General features: G+C 44.1%; 1 protein-coding gene across 1 annotated transcript; it reads right to left on the bottom strand.

Annotated features, from left to right (window-relative positions):
• Positions 1-304: 304 nt before the first annotated feature.
• On the bottom strand, positions 305-4,449 carry naa30 (N-alpha-acetyltransferase 30, NatC catalytic subunit). The gene is made up of 4 exons (XM_070926390.1): positions 3,589-4,449; positions 2,591-2,714; positions 2,264-2,319; positions 305-442 (listed from the first exon to the last, which is right to left on the bottom strand). The coding sequence occupies exons 1-4, from the start codon at positions 4,447-4,449 to the stop codon at positions 305-307; spliced, it is 1,179 nt and encodes a 392-aa protein (XP_070782491.1).
• Between the last annotated feature and the right edge of the window lie 14,815 nt (positions 4,450-19,264).

Raw genomic sequence — 19,264 nt, forward strand, 5'->3', positions numbered from 1 at the left:
CCCCTCCTCGTCACAGAAAGTATTAGGGGCCCCTTCATGAAAACATCGGGTGGGATGTCAGTCCGTTTCTGCCTAAACAACAGTTGTTCGGAGGTCAAGGACAAAAAGAGGGTGTGTTTGTGTGTCTATGCATACCTATGTGCATACTCCTTATGTTTGTACACAGGTGTGTGTGTGTACTGTGTGTGTTTGAGTGTGTGTGTGTGTGTATATAAGAGTGAAATGACCAGGGCAGAGCTGAGGCTGTCAAGCTGATAGTGTACGAGGTGAACAGCACCCGCTGTCCCGTCCCCTCTTCTTTCCTCTAGCGGAGCCACAGTTTGAGCCGCAGCGCGTCCACTCCGTTCAGGTAGTATCTGAACAGCCGCTTGTCTCTGACAAAACCCAAGTTCTCGTACAGCTTCAGGGCTGATTTGTTGGTGATTTCAGTCTCCAATACAACCTGGGGACACACACATTGCCATGTCACTACGTTGCTATATACATGAGTGGATCATTTTACTACACATTCAGAACGTGGTACAAAGATATATTAGGTTGTTGTGGACTGTTTGTGGACCCTGACAGTGGTTTTGCATGTTTTAGCCGATTAAAAATTTGCTTATTTCATCTGTGTTCAGTGCAGCGATAGCCTTGTTGTTTATCCTAGGCTAGACACTAGAGAGCAAGAAAAAATACTCAACCCCACAACTCTAAACCTGCCTTAGTTACATGCTGTATCCTGTTAGCTAGCAAGCTAGTCACAGATATGTCCAAGAGGCAGCTGGGCTTTGTACAGAATTACAAAAAAGGTATGCAAAGCCAGCAAATTAGCTTTAAGGCACCTGACGTCTTAGTTGCTGTGTGTAGAGTTTGGAGGGGGGTCAGCTGGTTGGTCACGAATATCTTCAATGGTCTCATAGTCTGTTTCAACGTGTGTTAAATACACACAAAGTGTAAACAAGAGAGTTTTGAAGGTGTTGAAATACACCTTTGTCTGAGCTAAGCTAGCTGTTTCCCACTGCGTCTTTATGCTACTGTAGGCTAACTATGTCATGGAGCAGACATTTTCGCAGTAGGAAAAGCACAGATGACGAAAAATAATGCGTTGTAATGCAGATGATGGTATAGCTTAGCAATCTTTCTTGTTTGTGTGTTCAAGGAAGGTCTGATATTCCAGTTGTACAAGTTTGCTGTTGACAGGCAAAGCAGGTGGGAAATTACACTCTGAAGACAAACCAATGGGGCCTGGAAGATTAAACGATCAGTCTTTAAAAACGTATGGTATGATTTAGACAAAATAGTTGGCACCAGCATGAAGTGATGCCTTTTAGTTAGGGTTAAGAAACCCTGTAAACCCTGCTTTTTTAGCCTAAGTCATAATGTTATAATGCCTGCAGATGCACAAGCACCAAGCTGAAAGCATGCAACACAGTTTGCAGTTGCTTGATGATGAAAAATACATTTCTATAAAGGCATGTACTTGGTACCCTTGTGTGCAAATAATCACACAAACAGAAAAATCACTTTAACAAAGAGACTGGAGAAAGTTGAATACGGAATCTCATTTCCACCTCAAACATATGACCTTTCTGGAGATTTCAGATTATTTGAAAATCAAAATCTACTGTGTGTAAGAAGCAGGTGAGCGAGTATGTGGCTACACAGAGAGAAGCCGAGCGAGTGAAACAGTTTGTAGTAGAGGGAAGATACTGAAAGGCTGGGAGTAGCTGACAATCAAAGCAAGGTTACCAGCAAACTTAGATAAGTGAAGGACGAGCAAAATGGACCTTGAAATACCAGCAGGAGATTTTTTTTCTTTTGGTTCATGCTCACACAGATGCATTGGTGTTGGGCCAATTGTAGTGGGAAAATACAACACATCCCTTCTTGAATAAACCACAAGAACTACTCCCTTGTTGCCAGTCTTCTGTTTTTCCTAAAATTCCCACGACACCAATAACAAACTAAACGTACACTAACTGTATATTTTACACCCCCAATGTGTTGTCATTTTATGTATTGATGTATTTTCCAGGGATCTTTTGGCATCTTCTACTTTTTCTGTACTGGTTTGGTAAATGCAAGACTGTCCCCTAGTCTACTGCATACACTAACATGGTGAAGGCCTGTAAAGCCTGTGCATGTTGATACGAACCCATACATGTGTTTCAGGCTTTTATCAAAAACATAAATATTCTGTGGATATATTAAAATGTGGTTTGAAAAAGGATGACATGTAATTTGAAACATCCTCCGGTGGAAATGGGTCTAAGTATCTTACCTCGTCACAGTCACCCTCCACCATGGCATAGATGGCCTTCTTCACCAGGTTAGTACCTGACACAGAAGAGTCTAAGTCAGTGACGGCACACAAATAAACAAAACACAAACTTTTAAGCAGCGCTTGTTTTTTCTATTTTCTCGGCTAGTATTAGAAAGGCAAATGCTGAACAATGTCACTTCAGTTTAAGTGTTCAACATCAACTCGGAGGATATAACTTATCTAAATGTTGCATTTGCATAAAGAGATTTGGTTGTCAAAGAAAGCACAAAAGACGCTGTTGCACAAGTTGGTCTCAGCTGCACATAATGAAAGGACAAGTCTCACCGATGCTTTTCCTTCTGTGTTTCGAGTCCACGGCCAGCATGGCGATGTAGCCACGACGGAACATCTTCTTGTGCATGTCAAGTTTACATACGATGGCTCCAACACACTCCTGCTCCACCATGGCCTGTGACACGCACGCGCACGCGCACACACACACACACACACACACACACACACACACACAACAGTTAGGTCCTCTGAGTGTCAACGGGGGAGCCTGCTGAAAGCCTAGTGACAGTTCCTGTACAGTTCCTGTCATCCTGCCAGAGCTCTGAGCTGACCTCTGACCTTTTTTTCATGGCACTTCCTCTTATGTCACATGCGCCGTTCAAGACAAACTGGAAATGGGAAGTTTACGACCTTGGGGCTCAGAGGATAAACACAGAAAGGACAGTGTTTATTAAAGTAGAAATCCCTTACTGGACACTGTAGGTACAGTGACGAAAAACCCACTTTAGGCACATTACTCTCTACTAAAACTGGAAAGTCAGGGTTTAAAATCTTGCTTGCCTCTAAATTCCTGTCCACATATGACTGACAAAAGACACTTTGATCAGTGATGAACTAAAAGGGATACTGTCATGTCACTTCAGCTTTTCTTGATTGGACAGCTATTAATTCAGACTGAAATCCACAAAATGAACTAGGATGAAGACTTTGTGATAGAAAAGTGGGTGTTGTGGCTGCCAACAGATACAATACAGACTCCAAACCAATGGGCTATCAGTGAGACATTTACATATGTGTGTGTACGCTGTGTGTGTTTATCTTCAGTACATATCAGCACTATGTTTGGCTGCCTTTGAGACACACTGACAGGTGATGGAAAGCTATGAGCATGCAGTCACACCCAGCCCCAGTAATGGTATGCAACTCCAGGTAACCAAAATCCATGTGCTAGGAGGGTAGCTCACACTTTACTTTGACTTGATGAACAAAGTTAAAGAGACAACACAGGCATGTTTTTCACATTGAGATGTTGTCAGTGTCATACTCACCAGAAAGCAGAGCTGCGGCCAGTTGTGGATGAAGTACCTGTATGTATAAATTGAATAAGGCTCAGACAAGTCCTTGGTGATCAGTCTCATGATCCACGGCATCTGCAGCTCGGATTCATAGCGGACATAGCGGATGCCGTGGCCGTCCTCTTCCGCTCGGCCGGGAGAGCTGCTCAGGTCGAGCCGGGCCAGCTCCGCGGCCGGCGGCTGCTGCGGGTCAACGGGGCTCTCCTCTTCGCCGGGCCCGACAGCGTCCGGCGGCTCGTCGCTGGGCGGTCTCGGGGGCTCCGTGTGGTCAAACCCCTCTTTCCCTTCGTCCCCAGGGTGGCTGTGAGCCGCCTCAGTTCTTGTGAAACCCGGCATCCCGTTCATGCTATTGTTAACCAGGGGAGAGTGACTGCCGTTTTCGGAGAAGGGGCTGTGGCCTTCGTGTTGGCAATGCTCACTATTGTTTCTAGCGGCTGGAGCCCCCTCATTGCTGCCGCTGCTGCTGCTGTCACAGTTGTCCACGGACGGTCTCGGATTGTCAGGCCGGTTTCCTGCGTGTTGGTGGCTGTCAGCGTCCTCAGAGGGGCTGACCAAGCCGTTTAGCTGCTGCTGCTCTCGGGCTTGCATTTTGAGGTGCAGTGCCGCCGGGCTAGCTCGCGCTAGCATGTTTTTCTGATTCTTCTTAACTGACGTTTTGACTTCGCTTACCGGCTGCGACTTCGTCCCTGTGTCCGCGGGTACACAGTCCTCCCTGTGGCAGGCCGGCTCTCCGTCTCCCCCCGCCGGCTCTGCGCTCCCAGCCCCGGGGAAAGGAGGAATTTCAGCCGGGGATGCAGGCAGTGCGCTACTAGGCCCAGGCGGCACTGTGGCCATCCCACCGCATTAAGGTGGAGATTCACGCTTGGGAAACGTTGAACACAATCTCATCCACAAGGCGGAGGGATATACAATCAATATACAAGTTAGTTGACCGAATATTACATAAATCCAAGGGTTATTGAGGCGATAACCTATCTGCTGGCGTCGTTAGTCGCTGCTTTCTCCTCGATTTCCCTGCTGCCGCAAAGTGCTGTCGCAGCACACGCCATTGCAACAGCAGACAGAGGCGTTTTACGACAGTGGTGTAACGCATGACAGATGCAGCTTTTTTTCAGACACCAGGGCCAATTACCTACTGTAATTTGTTTACCAGTTAACTAAAGTAATGTCCCCCGTTCAGTCGTTTATTGACTTTTATTTGCATTTTCCTCTTTATTGTATTGGATCTACGAAGCAAGAACGTCTTGTCTCTAGAAGGATTATAAGAGATCTCTTGAGGATTGTAGTAAGAGAAGAAAAAATGAATAAAAGTTAGGGAAACCGGACACATTAGAGCGGAGTCACGATTAAGATAGAATATTATAATTTTGATTGAAACCCTGGAAAAAGTGTTGAGATCACTAACAGGAATCTGTCCTTTTGTTGGAACATAGTTTTATGTTTTATCTTTCTCACAGTTTGCATTCTTCTTCCTCTGCATATCTTCATATTATCGGCTATTTGAATTTGTATCATATCCTGACATATGTTGGACCACTTTAAATTGGGAAATTGTCTCAACAATGAAGGTGTCAAATGTGATGTAGGAAGTTGTTGTACTGAAAGTTTCACACCCCTTCAAGTTCACGAACTCTTGACTTGTCTACTTCCGACCAGCAGAGGACGCCAAGTTGAAAATGTATTTATGATTATTCTTTTTCTTTTGCAACAGCAACACTGCAGTTTCTCCAGTAGATGTCGCCAGGAGATTAATTTCGTTGGTCTTTATATTTCAGTTTGCTGGGTAGTCTTCATCCTAGAAAGTACGAAAGTAAGTGTGTTTTGAGGTATGTGCGTACTGTATGTGACACGTTAAGGTATAATACAGGCCACACTACTCATGACATTTCAACCCCTGCTTTGCATTTTCCTTCACTGAGTGTGATTGCATGATTATATGATTATTACTAGACAGTGGACAGAGACTGAGACAACTGCACTCAAGTGTGAACAAAGTTCACACACATTATGACATTACAGTAATTTTGAAGCAGCTGAAAACAACACATACAAATTGACATGCTTAGTGTTTTTAAAATCTTTAATTCTGACAGACACACACATGGTCAGTATGTGTAGTGTGGTTTTGACCTTGGATGATGGACTCAGTGAACAACAGAGGCTCTGAGATCATGGACCTCAAGTCTCCAGCTGCCCTAAAGATAAGTATGAATGAATTGCCAACTGTAAGATCCATTTTAGGAATGAGTAATTTATTATCAATTAAAGTGTCCATTAAAATCATAATGTACTTATCTCAGGCAAAACAAATGTTCGCAGCGTGGTAGCCAATGAAAGTACTGGTGAGTTGTTTATCATTTGCTATTTTTTATACAACTTTCCCCAAAGTTCAGTGAGTTTTGTGAGACTCCTAATAATGCCTCCTAATACTCAGCATTGGTTTTCATCTATACATAAAAACAGAAGAAGAAAGAAAAAGTACGTCCTTTTTCTGTTTTTCCAATCAGGTTAAAAAAAAGAGAAAACCCCTGCCGTCTCAGCGCTGACCTTAAAAAAACATAAACACAAATAAATAAATAGATTAAAAAAATTAAAAAGTATTTATCAGGGATATGTCTGTCTGTGTCCCTATAGCTGCACAGTGTGCTTACTTCTCCTGAAATATTGGGACAATAAAAAAACTAAAAGTGCCAGTCAGATTTGACGTTTAAATCATGCAACTCAAGTCAGATTTGAGCGGAAATAACCTCCAAGACCGAGACGGCAGACTTCCTTTAGTCCAAGTTTATCTGCAATCTGGTGTAGCCCATCCTAGGTGGCAGTGTTGCTCCATCGTGTCCACGAGCATGTCCACATACTCCCGAGGTGGATCACTATTTGGAGAAGACATCGTGTGAACTTTCAAGTCCAACAGTGCTGCCTTATTTCCTCTATGACACAAGGCACTTCTATTGAGCCATAGTTTGCATTACATCATGTAAAGATAGATAGATAGATAGAGAGATGCCTTCTCCTCTTGCCTAAATCCCCCTTCTCTCTGTCCTACATTCAGCGACCATGGACTCGTGTGCTTGACATGTGGAAAGAGTGAGAGTCATATTTTGTTTGTAGATACATGTTACAGAGACAGAGACGGAAAGATAGACGGGAGAGAGACGGCCCTTTGAAAGCTAAGCCTTGGGGCTGAGAACTCTCTGAAGAGCTGGAATCAGACATGCACAATCAGTTCCCCTCTTCAAATCTCCTTTACAGGCCTATCTACTTGAACAGGCTTCTCTTAATTACTTTCTCTATCACTTAGCGAGCTGTGCCTGGGACTAGGAGCAGCAGCGTCTTGCCAGAGACACTTGGCTGGTTTGAACCCATATTTATATATCTTCTTTCTCACAATCCTGTCCCGTACCTTCCTTTTCTCTCCCCCCATTCCTCCTCCTCCTCCTCCTCCTCCTCCTCCTCCTCTTCTTCCTGCTTTCATTCTACACTGCTCTTGTCTCTCCATGGCTCTCCCCATCCTGTCTTTACCCTTTTCCAAATATCTCCAGGGCGTCAGTTGCGTCATGTGACTGGTGTGCTTGTGATTACAGTAGTTGGCAACCATGCTCATCTTTGAGGAAGAACCCAAAATACCTTGAAAAACAGCAGCATGTAAAGAAGTATAAGGTCAGCAGAGAGTGGCAACATGCTCAGGACAACCCAGGCTGACAGTGACACCCAAGTACCCTCCTTCTTCAAATCTCTCCCTCAGGAGCTGGAGGCCAACCTTTGGATCTCCTTTATTGCCCCCCCCCCCCCCCCACTCTGGTCACGTTGGCTCGCTCTCCTCACTCCGCTCACTTCCCTGTGTCCTCCTCCTTCTTCTCGTCTTTTTTGTATTTTTTTTTTCTGTCTGGCGTCTGGTCCACTAGAGCTGTATTTAATTAGTTTCTGTTGGGTTAATTAGGGGCTAAAGTTAGGGGGTCGGACCAGAACAAAAGCGGGTCAGGCTGGACGGATGCAGGTGCTCCGGTGTGGTTGCCAGATTCCACCGTTCAGATTAAGATGGCTGCAAATTGTCTGGAGTATTGGGGAGAGAGAGAGCCACCAGTGAGTTGCAGGGGAGGAGGTTTTCCACCACATATGGGATGGCAGCTCCTTATACGCTGCATGCTGGCGTCATTGTACTTATCATTTGATACATTTCAATATCTTTTCTTTGCGTTTTCCAAAAGAGACCACCTCATATTCACAGGATTTCAGCTCGCTTTTCATGTCTTTTCCCTCTCATATTACACTGGCACACATCACACAGGGCTCATCTAATGTATGGTGTGTGCAAGTGATGTCTTTGCCAGTCTGCTTCTCCGCTGCCATACAAGGTGCTGTGTTATATGTTCTCATTTATATATCGCTCCCAGCACTCAGTCCCTTTTTTCATCCGCGCGTGGCAGCTATACTCTCTTCCTTTTGCTTTGTTGGTTGGCTGTGTAGAATGAAAAACATGTGAGGAGGACATCAAATGGCCAATCCAGACAAGTGAAGTATACATAAAATGGGTAATTCAAGCCTGTGAAGTGTACATCAGTTGTTTAAATGTAGTGATCACGTAAATGAAACAAATGAAAACAGCAGATGTGAGACTCGAAAAGCTTCAGGCTGCAGCACTTTGAAGGCTACCTGTTTACTTATTGTGCTTTTGGCGTGTATTCACTATTGTAAAGCATATTAAAGTGGCTAACTGGAGCTTTTTTAACAGATGTATGTCATAAATGCACTTAGATACAGACTTCTATGTGTAAGTTTGATTACAGAGAAGAGCCGAAAGAGACACAATTTGACCTTTTCTTCTATCCTGTGGAGATGAAGAGGGACCAGATGAACTGATATGAGGGGAGAGGAGAGGGGAGAGAGAGAGGGCATCTCTGGCATGGCTGGAGACCCTCAGTGTGTGAGGGTCCTGGGGCCCTTTAGACAGGCGCCAGCCCAGCAGGGAGGCAGAGACAATCACGCAGCACCAGATTCAATGCACAGAGATGGAGGGATGGAGGGAGATGAGGAGACACAGAGGGGAGGGTTGAGGAAGGGGGGGGGGGGCTGGTGGGACAAAGAGCACAGTTGAGAAAGGTGGAGGACACGACAAGGAGAAGAGGAGACAGGGCCAGGTAGGAATAGAAAGAGCTGCGGAATAAAAGAGTTGAAAAGGGATGGATGGAGAGGGAGAAAACGGCAAAGTGTGGATCAAGAGGAGGTGAGAGGAGAAGGAGTAAAAGGAAGAAAGAGCAAGCTAGAGAGAGATAGCATTATTCCCTCTGTAACAGTCTTTATCACCAGCCCAGATCGTGGCGTATGAACAGTGATCCAAGTCAACCATCTGCTGAGGCTAGATAAGCCTGGAAGAGCTGGGTATTGAGCTGTCACTCAGGGAGGAGCGCAGGAAAAGAAAGAGAGGAAGGGAGAGAGGAACAGAAGAGAAATAAAGACAGAACGGGAGAGGGAGAGACATCGAGAGGGAGGGAGGGAGGGGTCTGTGCAAGGTAGGAAAATTCAAAGGAGAAGATTTTGTGCAGACTGGAGAGCATCCGTCTTGTTAGAGAAAGACTTAACGTCAAATAGTTGTCCAGCCCTGTCCTGCCTAATCTTGAAATAATCCTTCAGCTAATGAGAAGAACAATAAAACAAGGCTTTTTACTGGTTTTTATTTTCGTCAACCCACACACACACACACACACACACACACACTCCTGCACGACACACACATCCACTCACAACGGCACTCCTCATCACACTACTGATGACATGAGGCTGTTTGTTTTCTGTCACTAACACACACACATGTCACCACGGCCAGTTAGAAGTACAAAATTAGGCTGTTTTCATTTTCTTCAAATAACTCTCTCTCTCACACACACATACACACGTTATAATGGCAAAAAAACGTGTTTGTAGGGGGGGTGTTCAGTTGATTAGACACCTCTACTGGCGGTGAGGATCCCCTGAGTGGAAGATGGGTTACTAGTTGATTAAGCCTATGTGTAGGTGATTAAGTTAAATCCCACTTAAACATACCCCCCTAAACCACTTACTGCATAACTATGAATGACATTATGACATCCTGTAAGCGTGTGAGAAAGAGAGAGAAAGTGGGGGAAAAAGTTTAAACATTCAATATTGGGTGATTTGTGTCATCATTCACCTGGTTTTGCGTTTTTAAGATGTACATCCAATCCCAGCTCTGCACTTTTGGATGTGTGTTTGTGTTTATAGTGTGATACTGTGGTAGTACGGGGGCGTGAATTAAGGCCGGGAGGGGGGTCAGGCCCAAGAGTGGGGGTTAGGAGGGGATTAGCCGAGGCCAGTTGGATCATTTTACAGCCGGAGGACCCCCCCTCACCCTCTGCAGTCTCCTGGACAATGAGGATTAAACTCCTCTTGTTCCTCAACTCCGAAAAACGGCAGGACGACAAAGACACTATTCCTCCTGGGTCCCCTGGCTGAGGCTGGGAGCTGAGGAGAGGAGGGAGGGAGGGAGGGAGTAAAGAAGAAGAGGAGGAGGAGGAGGAGGGAGGCAGGAGGAGGCAGGGGGTCCATCATAAAATTAATCCCTTCACAGTTTCCTCTGGGTGCAAAGTGAGATATGAGGCAGACATGTCTAATGAAACGCTACAGTCATCTAAGGGCACAGCGATAAAAGCATATATTAAACTAATGGAGCTCGTCATTAGTGCCTCTATTAAGCGGATCGAGAGGGTTGTGCTCTCCTTTGGTGATCGGCAAGGAAGATTAATCAATACCATTAAAACGCCATCTAGTAGTCGCAATATTTAAGCTCACTTATCCATAATCCTCTGGGTTGAAACTGTGACTAGACTCAGTTTCTATTTGTAGTTTACATTGAAGGGATATTTTGACATTTGGGAAATGTGCTTCTTCATTTTCTTGCTGAGAGTTAGGTGAGATGATCGTTACCGCTCTCATATCCGTACGGAGGCTACATCCAGGAAACGTTAGCTTAGCTTAGCATGAAGGCTGGAAACAAGGGAAATAGCTAGCCTGGCTCTGTCTAAAGGTAACACCAGTACCTCGAAAGTTTACTTGTAGCTTGTTTCATAACCTTCTGTAACACCGCAACGTGTCATTTTTACATTTCAAACTAGGTACAAGGTATGAATTACTGAGCTTTAGCGGTGCTGATAGGCAGATTTTGGACCGAGCCAGACTAGCTGTCTCCCCTGTTCTTTACGCTAAGTTAAGCTAATTGGCTGCTGGCTGTAGCTTCATATTTATTGTACAGATATGGTATCAATCATCTTATCTAACTCTCGGCAAGAAAGCCAATAAGATCCCCAAATTTTGAACTACTCCATTAATTAGTGAGTTTTAGGCTGATTATGTAACCAACAGACAGAGCTGGACTAGCAGTTACCCTCTGTTTCCAGTCTTTAGCTAACCATCATCTGTCCCAAACTGTCAAACTATTCCTTCAAAATGACATCGTATGACACAAATAGTGGCCACAGTGTGTCAGTTGGGCGCTCTGAGGACAAAAAGTACTCCAAGCTTAGTAAATTGAAAGATAAATCTTGTGTAAAAGCCCAGTGTTGAGCAGTGTGTGATCATAGCCTGAGGCATGGTGATTAAGGATCTGTATGTGGCAGAGTGTCCACCCTGGGACACACTAGTGGGCTCAGTATGTGGCAGAGTGTCAGGCTTATGGAAGGAGACGGATTTGGTTGCCCTCAGTCTTTTACTGAAACAACGACTATTGCTTATAGGGACAGAGGACAAAGGTAATATTTTTGATGTTGTGATGCTGAGAATCAAATTTACTGGTCAACATCCAATTGAGAGGGACGATAAAAGAAGACGACAAAAGAAACAGAAGTCCACTGGTTTTAATCTAAGAAAAGAAATGAGGGTGTCAATAAAGGAACGTAAAGAGAGGAGTGAAAGAGAGAGCAGAGGAGGAGGGCGAGGAGCACAACAGAACCAGGGGGAGTTAGAGGAGAGAGGAGAGCAGAGGAGGGGCCTTTCATACAAAAAAAGGCTCTTTTACTTATAGAAGAAGAAAAAAGAGCAAAAGAAAAGCTTCTTCTCGCCTCCTGGACGCAGTGTCAAACCCAATCAGTGTCTGGTCTGGCAGTGCTGCTCGTCTCCCAGGCACCGGCTCACAATGGAGGCGAGCCTCGGCCGCCACACCTCTCACTTCCAATCTGCGTCCTCCAGGACGGGCCTGAGAGCAGGGGGCCGCGGGGAGGGACAACAATGCACCTCAAATGTTCAAATTCTCATAAAAAATCCCACTGTGGTGAGAATTGGATTAACTAGTAAAAGTTAAAAAGAAAAAACACTTCTCAAGTATCTTTAGATCAGTTCATGTTGATTTGGACAGTTAATATCACTTTTTTATTGTGAAGACGCTGGCGTAAGTGTGGCTTAGGATAAACGGCTGGGTGTAGGTAGTTATTGTTCTTGAAGATTTTCGACACAGGTGGAAAGAATGGGACTTAGTGTCAGGGGGTATATACGTAAAGCCAAACACAAACATGGATAAACTGCTCGACGATTACAACGACCAACAATCCCTGAGCTGTGGAGTCCCGCGCTAATAAACGTGAGCAACAAGACTTGATCCTTAAAAACCTCGCCACTCAAAAAAAAAAATGTCTATCTTGAATAGACACCCCCTAAATCGTATTGTTGAGCAAATCCTGTATTAAAAAGGAAAGAGTTACTCTGCATTTATACTCCTGAAGACTTTAGTTAAGCCAGTGCCTCTGCCACTTTGCAGCGCGGGCTTCATCGAGCCTGAGTAAATCCGTCTCTCAATGGCGATTGGCTGAAGCCGAAGGGGCCATCTTTTTCACACGCTTCCTCACTCACTGCCCCCCCCCATCCAGCCCCTCTCGGCTAGTGTTTACCCGTCACCAAACAATGGATGGTTACTGGCAATTAAACAGCATTTTCCGAGGAATCCGTGGCACTGGTCTAATGGCATTACTGTTGGATGATTCAATCCTTGAATAGTCAACAGGATTTTGCCTCTCACCAGGAAAATACTGCTTCATCGAATTACCCGTATTACATAGATTTACCCAAAGCTTATGATTCAGGGTTCACAGATTACTGCTCTTCTAAAGATGGCGGCAGAAAGGAGTGATAGGCCAGGAGAGAGATGACTCCAACGCCTCAAAGCCGGCCGCCGCTTTCACTGGCACGCTCTTACCCCAAAAGGCTAAAGCAGACTGAGGGTTTATCCAAAAACCTTTGCAGATTTAGAGAGATTATTAATTTACCTGAATGCAAAGGCTTCTTTTCTTTCATTGTTCTTTGCGTTTTGGACTTGGACTTTAACATGAGATGATGCAAGTCTTGAAAGGTGGTTTACACATTTACAGTCACACACACACATAAACACACAAACATATAGGAGCCAAACTGCACATTGTGCCCTTTGACCTTCCACGGGTCGAGTCGGGCTGGGCAGCTAGGGGGAACCAGGAAGACCGGCCAAGTCCATTATCTCACAATGAAGGGCTAATTACTGGGCCTGCAAGCCTCAAATCACACGGCAGCAGACTGCCTGTCTCTGTCCTCCGCTCACCCAACATCTTAATTGCTCTTTTATTCTCTCTCTGTTTTTACAGTGCCTCTCTCCCCGACTCGCTCCTTCTCTCGCCTCAGCCATTTCACACATAAAAGCAAGATGCTAATTGCCTGCTATGGAAATATTGGGCCTGTGATTAGCCAGGCAGAAGGCTTGGCTGGCCTATGTTTTTCCCTGTCTGTATGAGGGAGTGTCGAGCCAGCACGCCGGGCGTAGAAATAGGAAACTGCGGTCGTCTGTGGTGAAAGGAAATTCATTTTTCTGTCTTTAACAAGCGGGGCATGGTTGAAAGTGTGAGAATTGTCATTGTGCTCCAGTGGCAATTTGTCAGACTGCTATGTTGGTGAAATGTTGATAGAAAATCCGCTTGAACAAAATTACAGGAAAATTGGTTCAGCTGCTTTTAGGCAGAGTTGGAATATTGTTATCATTAGCATTGACATTATTATGAGACTAATTATTTTGCCCCATTATTTAAATATCTGGACCATCGGACTGGATTACTTACTAACCGTCAGGTTGGTGCACATGATTGGTTGATGGATTTATTATCCAGGTATTGTGTTTTTATCTATGATGAGTAATTTACCCAAACCCTCATTGTGTTCTCCTTCCTGACCCTGACTTATTATCTCAATCTGTAGGTAATTTACTAATAATGGCCACACATAATCATCTAACAAGACAACGGGGCTTAGTCTTAATAGACTCCATCTTGAGATACATATACATATGGAAACGAGACCCAGTGGGGGAATTTGCTTCAGCTTCTGCTGTAGATAACTGTGCCCTCTAACCTACTTGTTTTCTGAAGAATCGTACCTTTTACGAACCATATTTTTTCAGTTTCAATGAGGAACTGGCCAACTTTAACCCATCTGTGACTTCAGTCTCTTCTTTCATCAGGAAAGAAAGTAAAAAATCATCTCGAAATACAATTCTCTAAGTGTGCATGTACTGTGTGATTATATTTATTTCTCAAATTATTTCCATTACCAGTGAAACAAACCATAGCAAGCAGCAAATTTAATTTAGTTACAAGGTTACAGGGAGAAGAGAGGGGAAGGTGGGAAATAGAGGAGACAACATATAAAATGAGGAGAAATAAGTGTATAACCGACACAAGTAAAAATTATAATATCAAGAAACAGCCATTACAATACAAAATTACAATTACAATAACCATACAAGCAAACAAACAAAAAATTATGCATTTTAAAGATGTGCTGATTTGGCTTCTCTGAGACTTGCACCTGCTATTACAATGCCTCCTTGGTAATCTTTAGTTCTTTTCCTTACACTTCAGATGTTAGCAGGTTATTTTAGTAACTTTTCGTCTTTCAGAGTCACCTGCCATTTGACCTCAGCCTTGTCCCAGTACCAAACCAAAGCTTTTTGAGAACCTTGGCGGATATTGAAATGCTCTTTCAGACACTTTTTCTTTGCAGTGGTCCCCCAAGGCCTTTGTCCAAGAAGTTGGAAAAGATGGAGAAGGGAAGAGAGCCTGGTTTTCCCAACGACGGGAGCAGTGGAGTGTTTGGGCAGGGCAGTGATTGGTGGTGGGGGAAGGTTTGGGGGCCAGGAGGGGTGCAGGTCGGCTGTTCAAAGGCTGGCTTTTTGCATTGTTGGTCAGTTGGGGATTAAGGTCCTCTGTGCAGCAGAATAGCCCCTCTAATTAAAAAGGATAAGAAGGCAGAAAAATAGCGAGAGGCACGGGAGGAAGCAAAGAGAGAGGGAGAGGGGAGAGCAAATTTGCAGAGAAAAGAAAGAAAAGAAAAACTGTTTTCAGTGTCACTCCTGCAGCCGTGCCCATCGATTCAGACTGGATTAACTTTACACTCCTCCTCCCTATTTCTCTCTGTCACTCTCTCCTCCAATCTCTTTCTGTCATTCTTTCTATCTTGCAATTTCCGAGCTTTGTTCTCCACATGCACTTTATTCTCTTGAAAGTACAGCTAAACAACGTATTCAAAGCATTTAGATGGACCTCAAAAAAAGTTACATCTGTATATTTTTGGCAGTAATCTCTGTACAAAACATTGATTGGTGCAGCTCCAAACTCAGCTCAGTCATTTCAAAAATACTTTTAACTATTCTCAGCTAAACTAAAACCAGACAAATGTTCATTCTGTTGCAGGTTTGCGATGAATGAATTTGTATGCAAGGTGACATTTTGCTGTATGAACCCAGCCACTTGCAACAGTGTTTGTGTGTGTGTGTGTGTGTGTGTGTGTGTGTGTGTGTGTGTGTGTGTGTGTGTGTGTGTGTGTGTGTGTGTGTTTGTGTGCTGCCCAGTATTTGCCGTCATCAGAATGTGAATAGAGGGGCTGTGTGCTGTGCCCCCCAGATGCTGGCTGACAGTAGGTGGGCTGTTTGCCGTGGGGATGCCAGGTTGTGTTTTTGTTTGGCCCTCCTCTGTCCCGCCTGCCTCCCTCCCCTTGCCCGGTGGGAGGTCCAGGTCTCCCGGGGCCAGTCCCTGCTGACCAATACCCAGGTATGAGGCCTCTCAGTTTGGCTAACACTAGCCGCAGGCCGCGGGAGGTTAACGAGGTACCAGCAGGGACAAGACATTCAACCCTCCCATGGGCAAACCACAAGTGGTGGATGTATCTCAATGAAGGGCATGAATATGATATGATGTGAGCCCTGCGATAGTGGGCACATAGGGGGTTAAATGGTAATAATACTGCAGGTGCAATATAAAACACACTACACTGATACGTAGCTATCAAACCAAGTAAATTTATAGCAAAGAGTCTGTCAGCTGGCCGCCTGCTGACGTGCAAATTGACCAACAGGTCAATGAGACCTTTGAGGAATCGGAGAGCAGGAAAGGGCAAAATGGAGGAAGCTAGCTATCATAGCTTTTTATCTGTGTTGCAACATCCAGTTTTATTTAACGCTCCTCTGCCAGACACTAAAAAAGCATGTTTTTTATTCAGTTATGAGACAGAAATTAGTTAAAGAAATACAGCTGTTGAATAAAGAGTGTTAACTTATTGTTTCATGAACGACCTAATTCCCTTGGAAAGCTTTTTTTTTGCCTGAATCAAATGATGTACAGGAAGAAAGAACAAAATGCAAGGAGGGAGTAAACGGTACTGTACAGAGAAAATAGAGAGAAGGTTAGAGAGCTTCTATGAATGACTAGCGCTAATGTGCTCTCTGTTACCTCGCCAGCTACAGTAGTAAACTAGAAAGACGTCTCTTGAATAAACTGTGTAACCTTATTGTCTCATTAGCAACCAGGCTAAAAGCTAGCCGGCTAACCAATACCCAGGTATGAAGCCTCTCAGTTAGTTAGTTAACTAACTAGCCCTGCAACTAGTCCCCACATCAACATGCTTCCATCTCTGTCTGGTGTGTCTGTTGTTGTCCTCAGAAACACCTGCTGTCCGAAGCTCATGCAGACTCTTCGGTTAATACCGTAATTCAATATCCATGGACGCTCATTTTGGTTTGTTGTAGAATCATCAATGCATGTATCGCTTCCTCCGCCATGCCTATCAATAAATCTATCAATGTGATGGCCGTGCAGATGGCAAAAATCAAGCTGTCATAATGTCCAATACAGTTCTGTGTGTGTGTCAGTGTGTAACAGATGGGGTCGGTTGAGTGGGCCAAGTCATTGATTTGACCTTGAGATGGACAGCTCATGTGAACTGAAATGGTTGATGCAAAAACTGAGGATCCAATAATATTGAGCACTACCATGATTAGATAGATAGATAGATAGATAGATAGATAGATAGATAGATAGACTGCTATGCCCCTTTGAAAAGTAAATCAAAAGGTTATGGAGATATACAGTGATAAAGGTCAAAAGACCTGTTATAACAAAAGGTAAATTACATGCATTCTGAGCCACAAACACTGAAAACAAGAACCCTTTTCCAATACTTTGCATTTGAAATGAATACATATAATGAAACCAGATAGCCTACTCTTGATTCATCACTTTTCAAAATAGATATGAGACTATATCACTATAGGTTATAAATATTGTATGCCAAATGTGAATTTAGAAGAAGATTTAAGAGATCCCATGGCCACAAAGGATTCTTCAGATTTTTGCTATCATGTCACCATATTAACCAGTCCTGCAGAGCAAACAAAAGGCTGCTGGAGGAGAGAGGAGGCAGCACATCATACCTCCCTCATGCCAGCCAGTATTATCCAGCGCTCCGTGAGAGAGTCGTATCTCAGTCCCACGATTCTTAGCCTTCAATTCGTCTCCCTAACAGCAGGAGAAACCGTGACTTCGTCAATTGGCCCGCAGACAGGGGGAGGGCATATTGCCACAGACATTAACAAGCGACTTCACCTTTTCACAACCACGGCCCCGTTTAGCTGAAACGCTCCCCAGGGCTATTAGATATTTTCCGATGAATTATATATCAGAGCTGAAGATGAAAGGACTCCGCGTGAGCCAAGAACATCGCTGTGGGACAACAAGGGGACCAGACACTCAAGCCCGGTTAGGCTGTTTGTTTTAGTGTGATCGCTGAGGGAGAACGGGAAAACTCCACTTACAGTAACACTGCACGCGAAGAGGGATTTTCAAAAAGTCTTTTAAATGACCAAAATCAAATCACAATATTAACAATATAGTCGTTTCCTTTAAATTTCGCTCCAATTTTCTGACTTCACGTAGCTGCACTGAATCAATGATAACGACAAATTCCATAAATGCTGTAAATGAGTTTCTATAGAGTCCATAGTCTTTAGTCTAAAAGGTCGTATTGATTTTAGTCTCGTCTAAGAACCCAGCAGCCTCACAGTCTGTTCATCTGGCATGTAGACTCCTAATTAGTTCTCTAACCTGCTGCTTGTTTGGGAGCATCAATCGAAACCTTCAGTCGGGGCTGCCGAGGCCAAAGTTTTGTCAACATGGAATGAAACCTGTTTAAATTATTGCATTTACACTGATCTGGGACAACTGGATTCGAGCACTGACAGATCAGAGCAGAATGAGCTCCATTGATAATAAAAAAAATTATAATTTATCAAGTGGCTCAACAGAGAAGTGGTGTACAGCTTCAGGGGCCACCATTTTTTTTCTTAAATCTCCTTAGAGATGTACATAAAGTCAAAATGTGAGTTATTTTCACCTCTCGCAACAAAACACTGCTTCAGTTTTTCTTGCTCAGCTTATTTTGACAAATAAGTCTGCAAGCTGCAGCTCAGAAGAGCTCCATGCAGGTGCTCGGCCCTGATTGGTTGCTCTCGGTCAACGCACCACACCTATATGGGCATCTCTAAACACTTGTTCTCCAACTGAAAATAAAATGTAGACGCAATTATTAATGCTGAGAGGGGTGTCTATAACATGTTCTTTGTTTTTAAATGATAAAGACGTGGTAGCACAGTATCGTCAGGGGGAGCAGCGGTGCTTTGGAGCTGATGTTGCCACCACCAGGCCACTTTTACTCCAGCTGCTGCATCCTCTCACACCTCTGCCCATCATATTTTCTCTCATTTCCATTGGCTGCTAAAATTCCTCGCGGTCTCTCTCTCCCTGCATAAATACCGAGCATCTCTTAGTATTATCCGCATCCAACAAGATTACCCGGGAGGAAACTAATCAAAGCCGCTTGATATAACCAGTCTGCGCCGCCGAGAGAGGGCGTTTAGAAAAAGACGTTTTAAAAAACAATTTAAGTAAGTGGTTTATTTAACTTTCGCTGTTTAAGCAGGCTGATATTTGTATAGATGAATTCAAGTGGGAAGGTTTTGATTTGAATCGCATTCTAAAAGCGTGCGGTGGAAATGCAGATAGCCTACAGGGAGATAATTGGGTAGGCGTGCTTTGAAACTTCTCTGTGGGCTGCACGTTCGGAGCAAAGGGGCATTCAACCGATTAATAGCAGGCCGGTGGAGCAGTGCACAACTTCAGATAATACACTCCAACTGCTGCCTGTTAGACTACAGACTCCGGCCGTATTCAGCCATGCAGAGAAAGGAGGGGAAACCCACCTAAAGTCAAGTTGTAGGTTGACAGGATTTTTTTTTTAATCTTCAATCACATTAAATTCATAGTAAATGTTCTAGTTTATAATCAAACTGTTG

Source organism: Enoplosus armatus, chromosome 19 (genome assembly GCF_043641665.1).
Source record: "Enoplosus armatus isolate fEnoArm2 chromosome 19, fEnoArm2.hap1, whole genome shotgun sequence".
NCBI lineage: Eukaryota > Metazoa > Chordata > Actinopteri > Centrarchiformes > Enoplosidae > Enoplosus > Enoplosus armatus.

Bases quoted from the DNA above. Each gene is read 5' to 3' on its own strand.
- naa30 (XM_070926390.1), bottom strand. From the start codon at position 4,449: ATGGCCACAGTGCCGCCTGGGCCTAGTAGCGCACTGCCTGCATCCCCG. The intron at 2,715-3,588 runs GTGAGTATGACA...TGCGTGTCACAG, and splicing joins GGCCGCAGCTCTGCTTTCTG to GCCATGGTGGAGCAGGAGTG. The intron at 2,320-2,590 runs GTGAGACTTGTC...CTTCTGTGTCAG, and splicing joins ACACAGAAGGAAAAGCATCG to GTACTAACCTGGTGAAGAAG.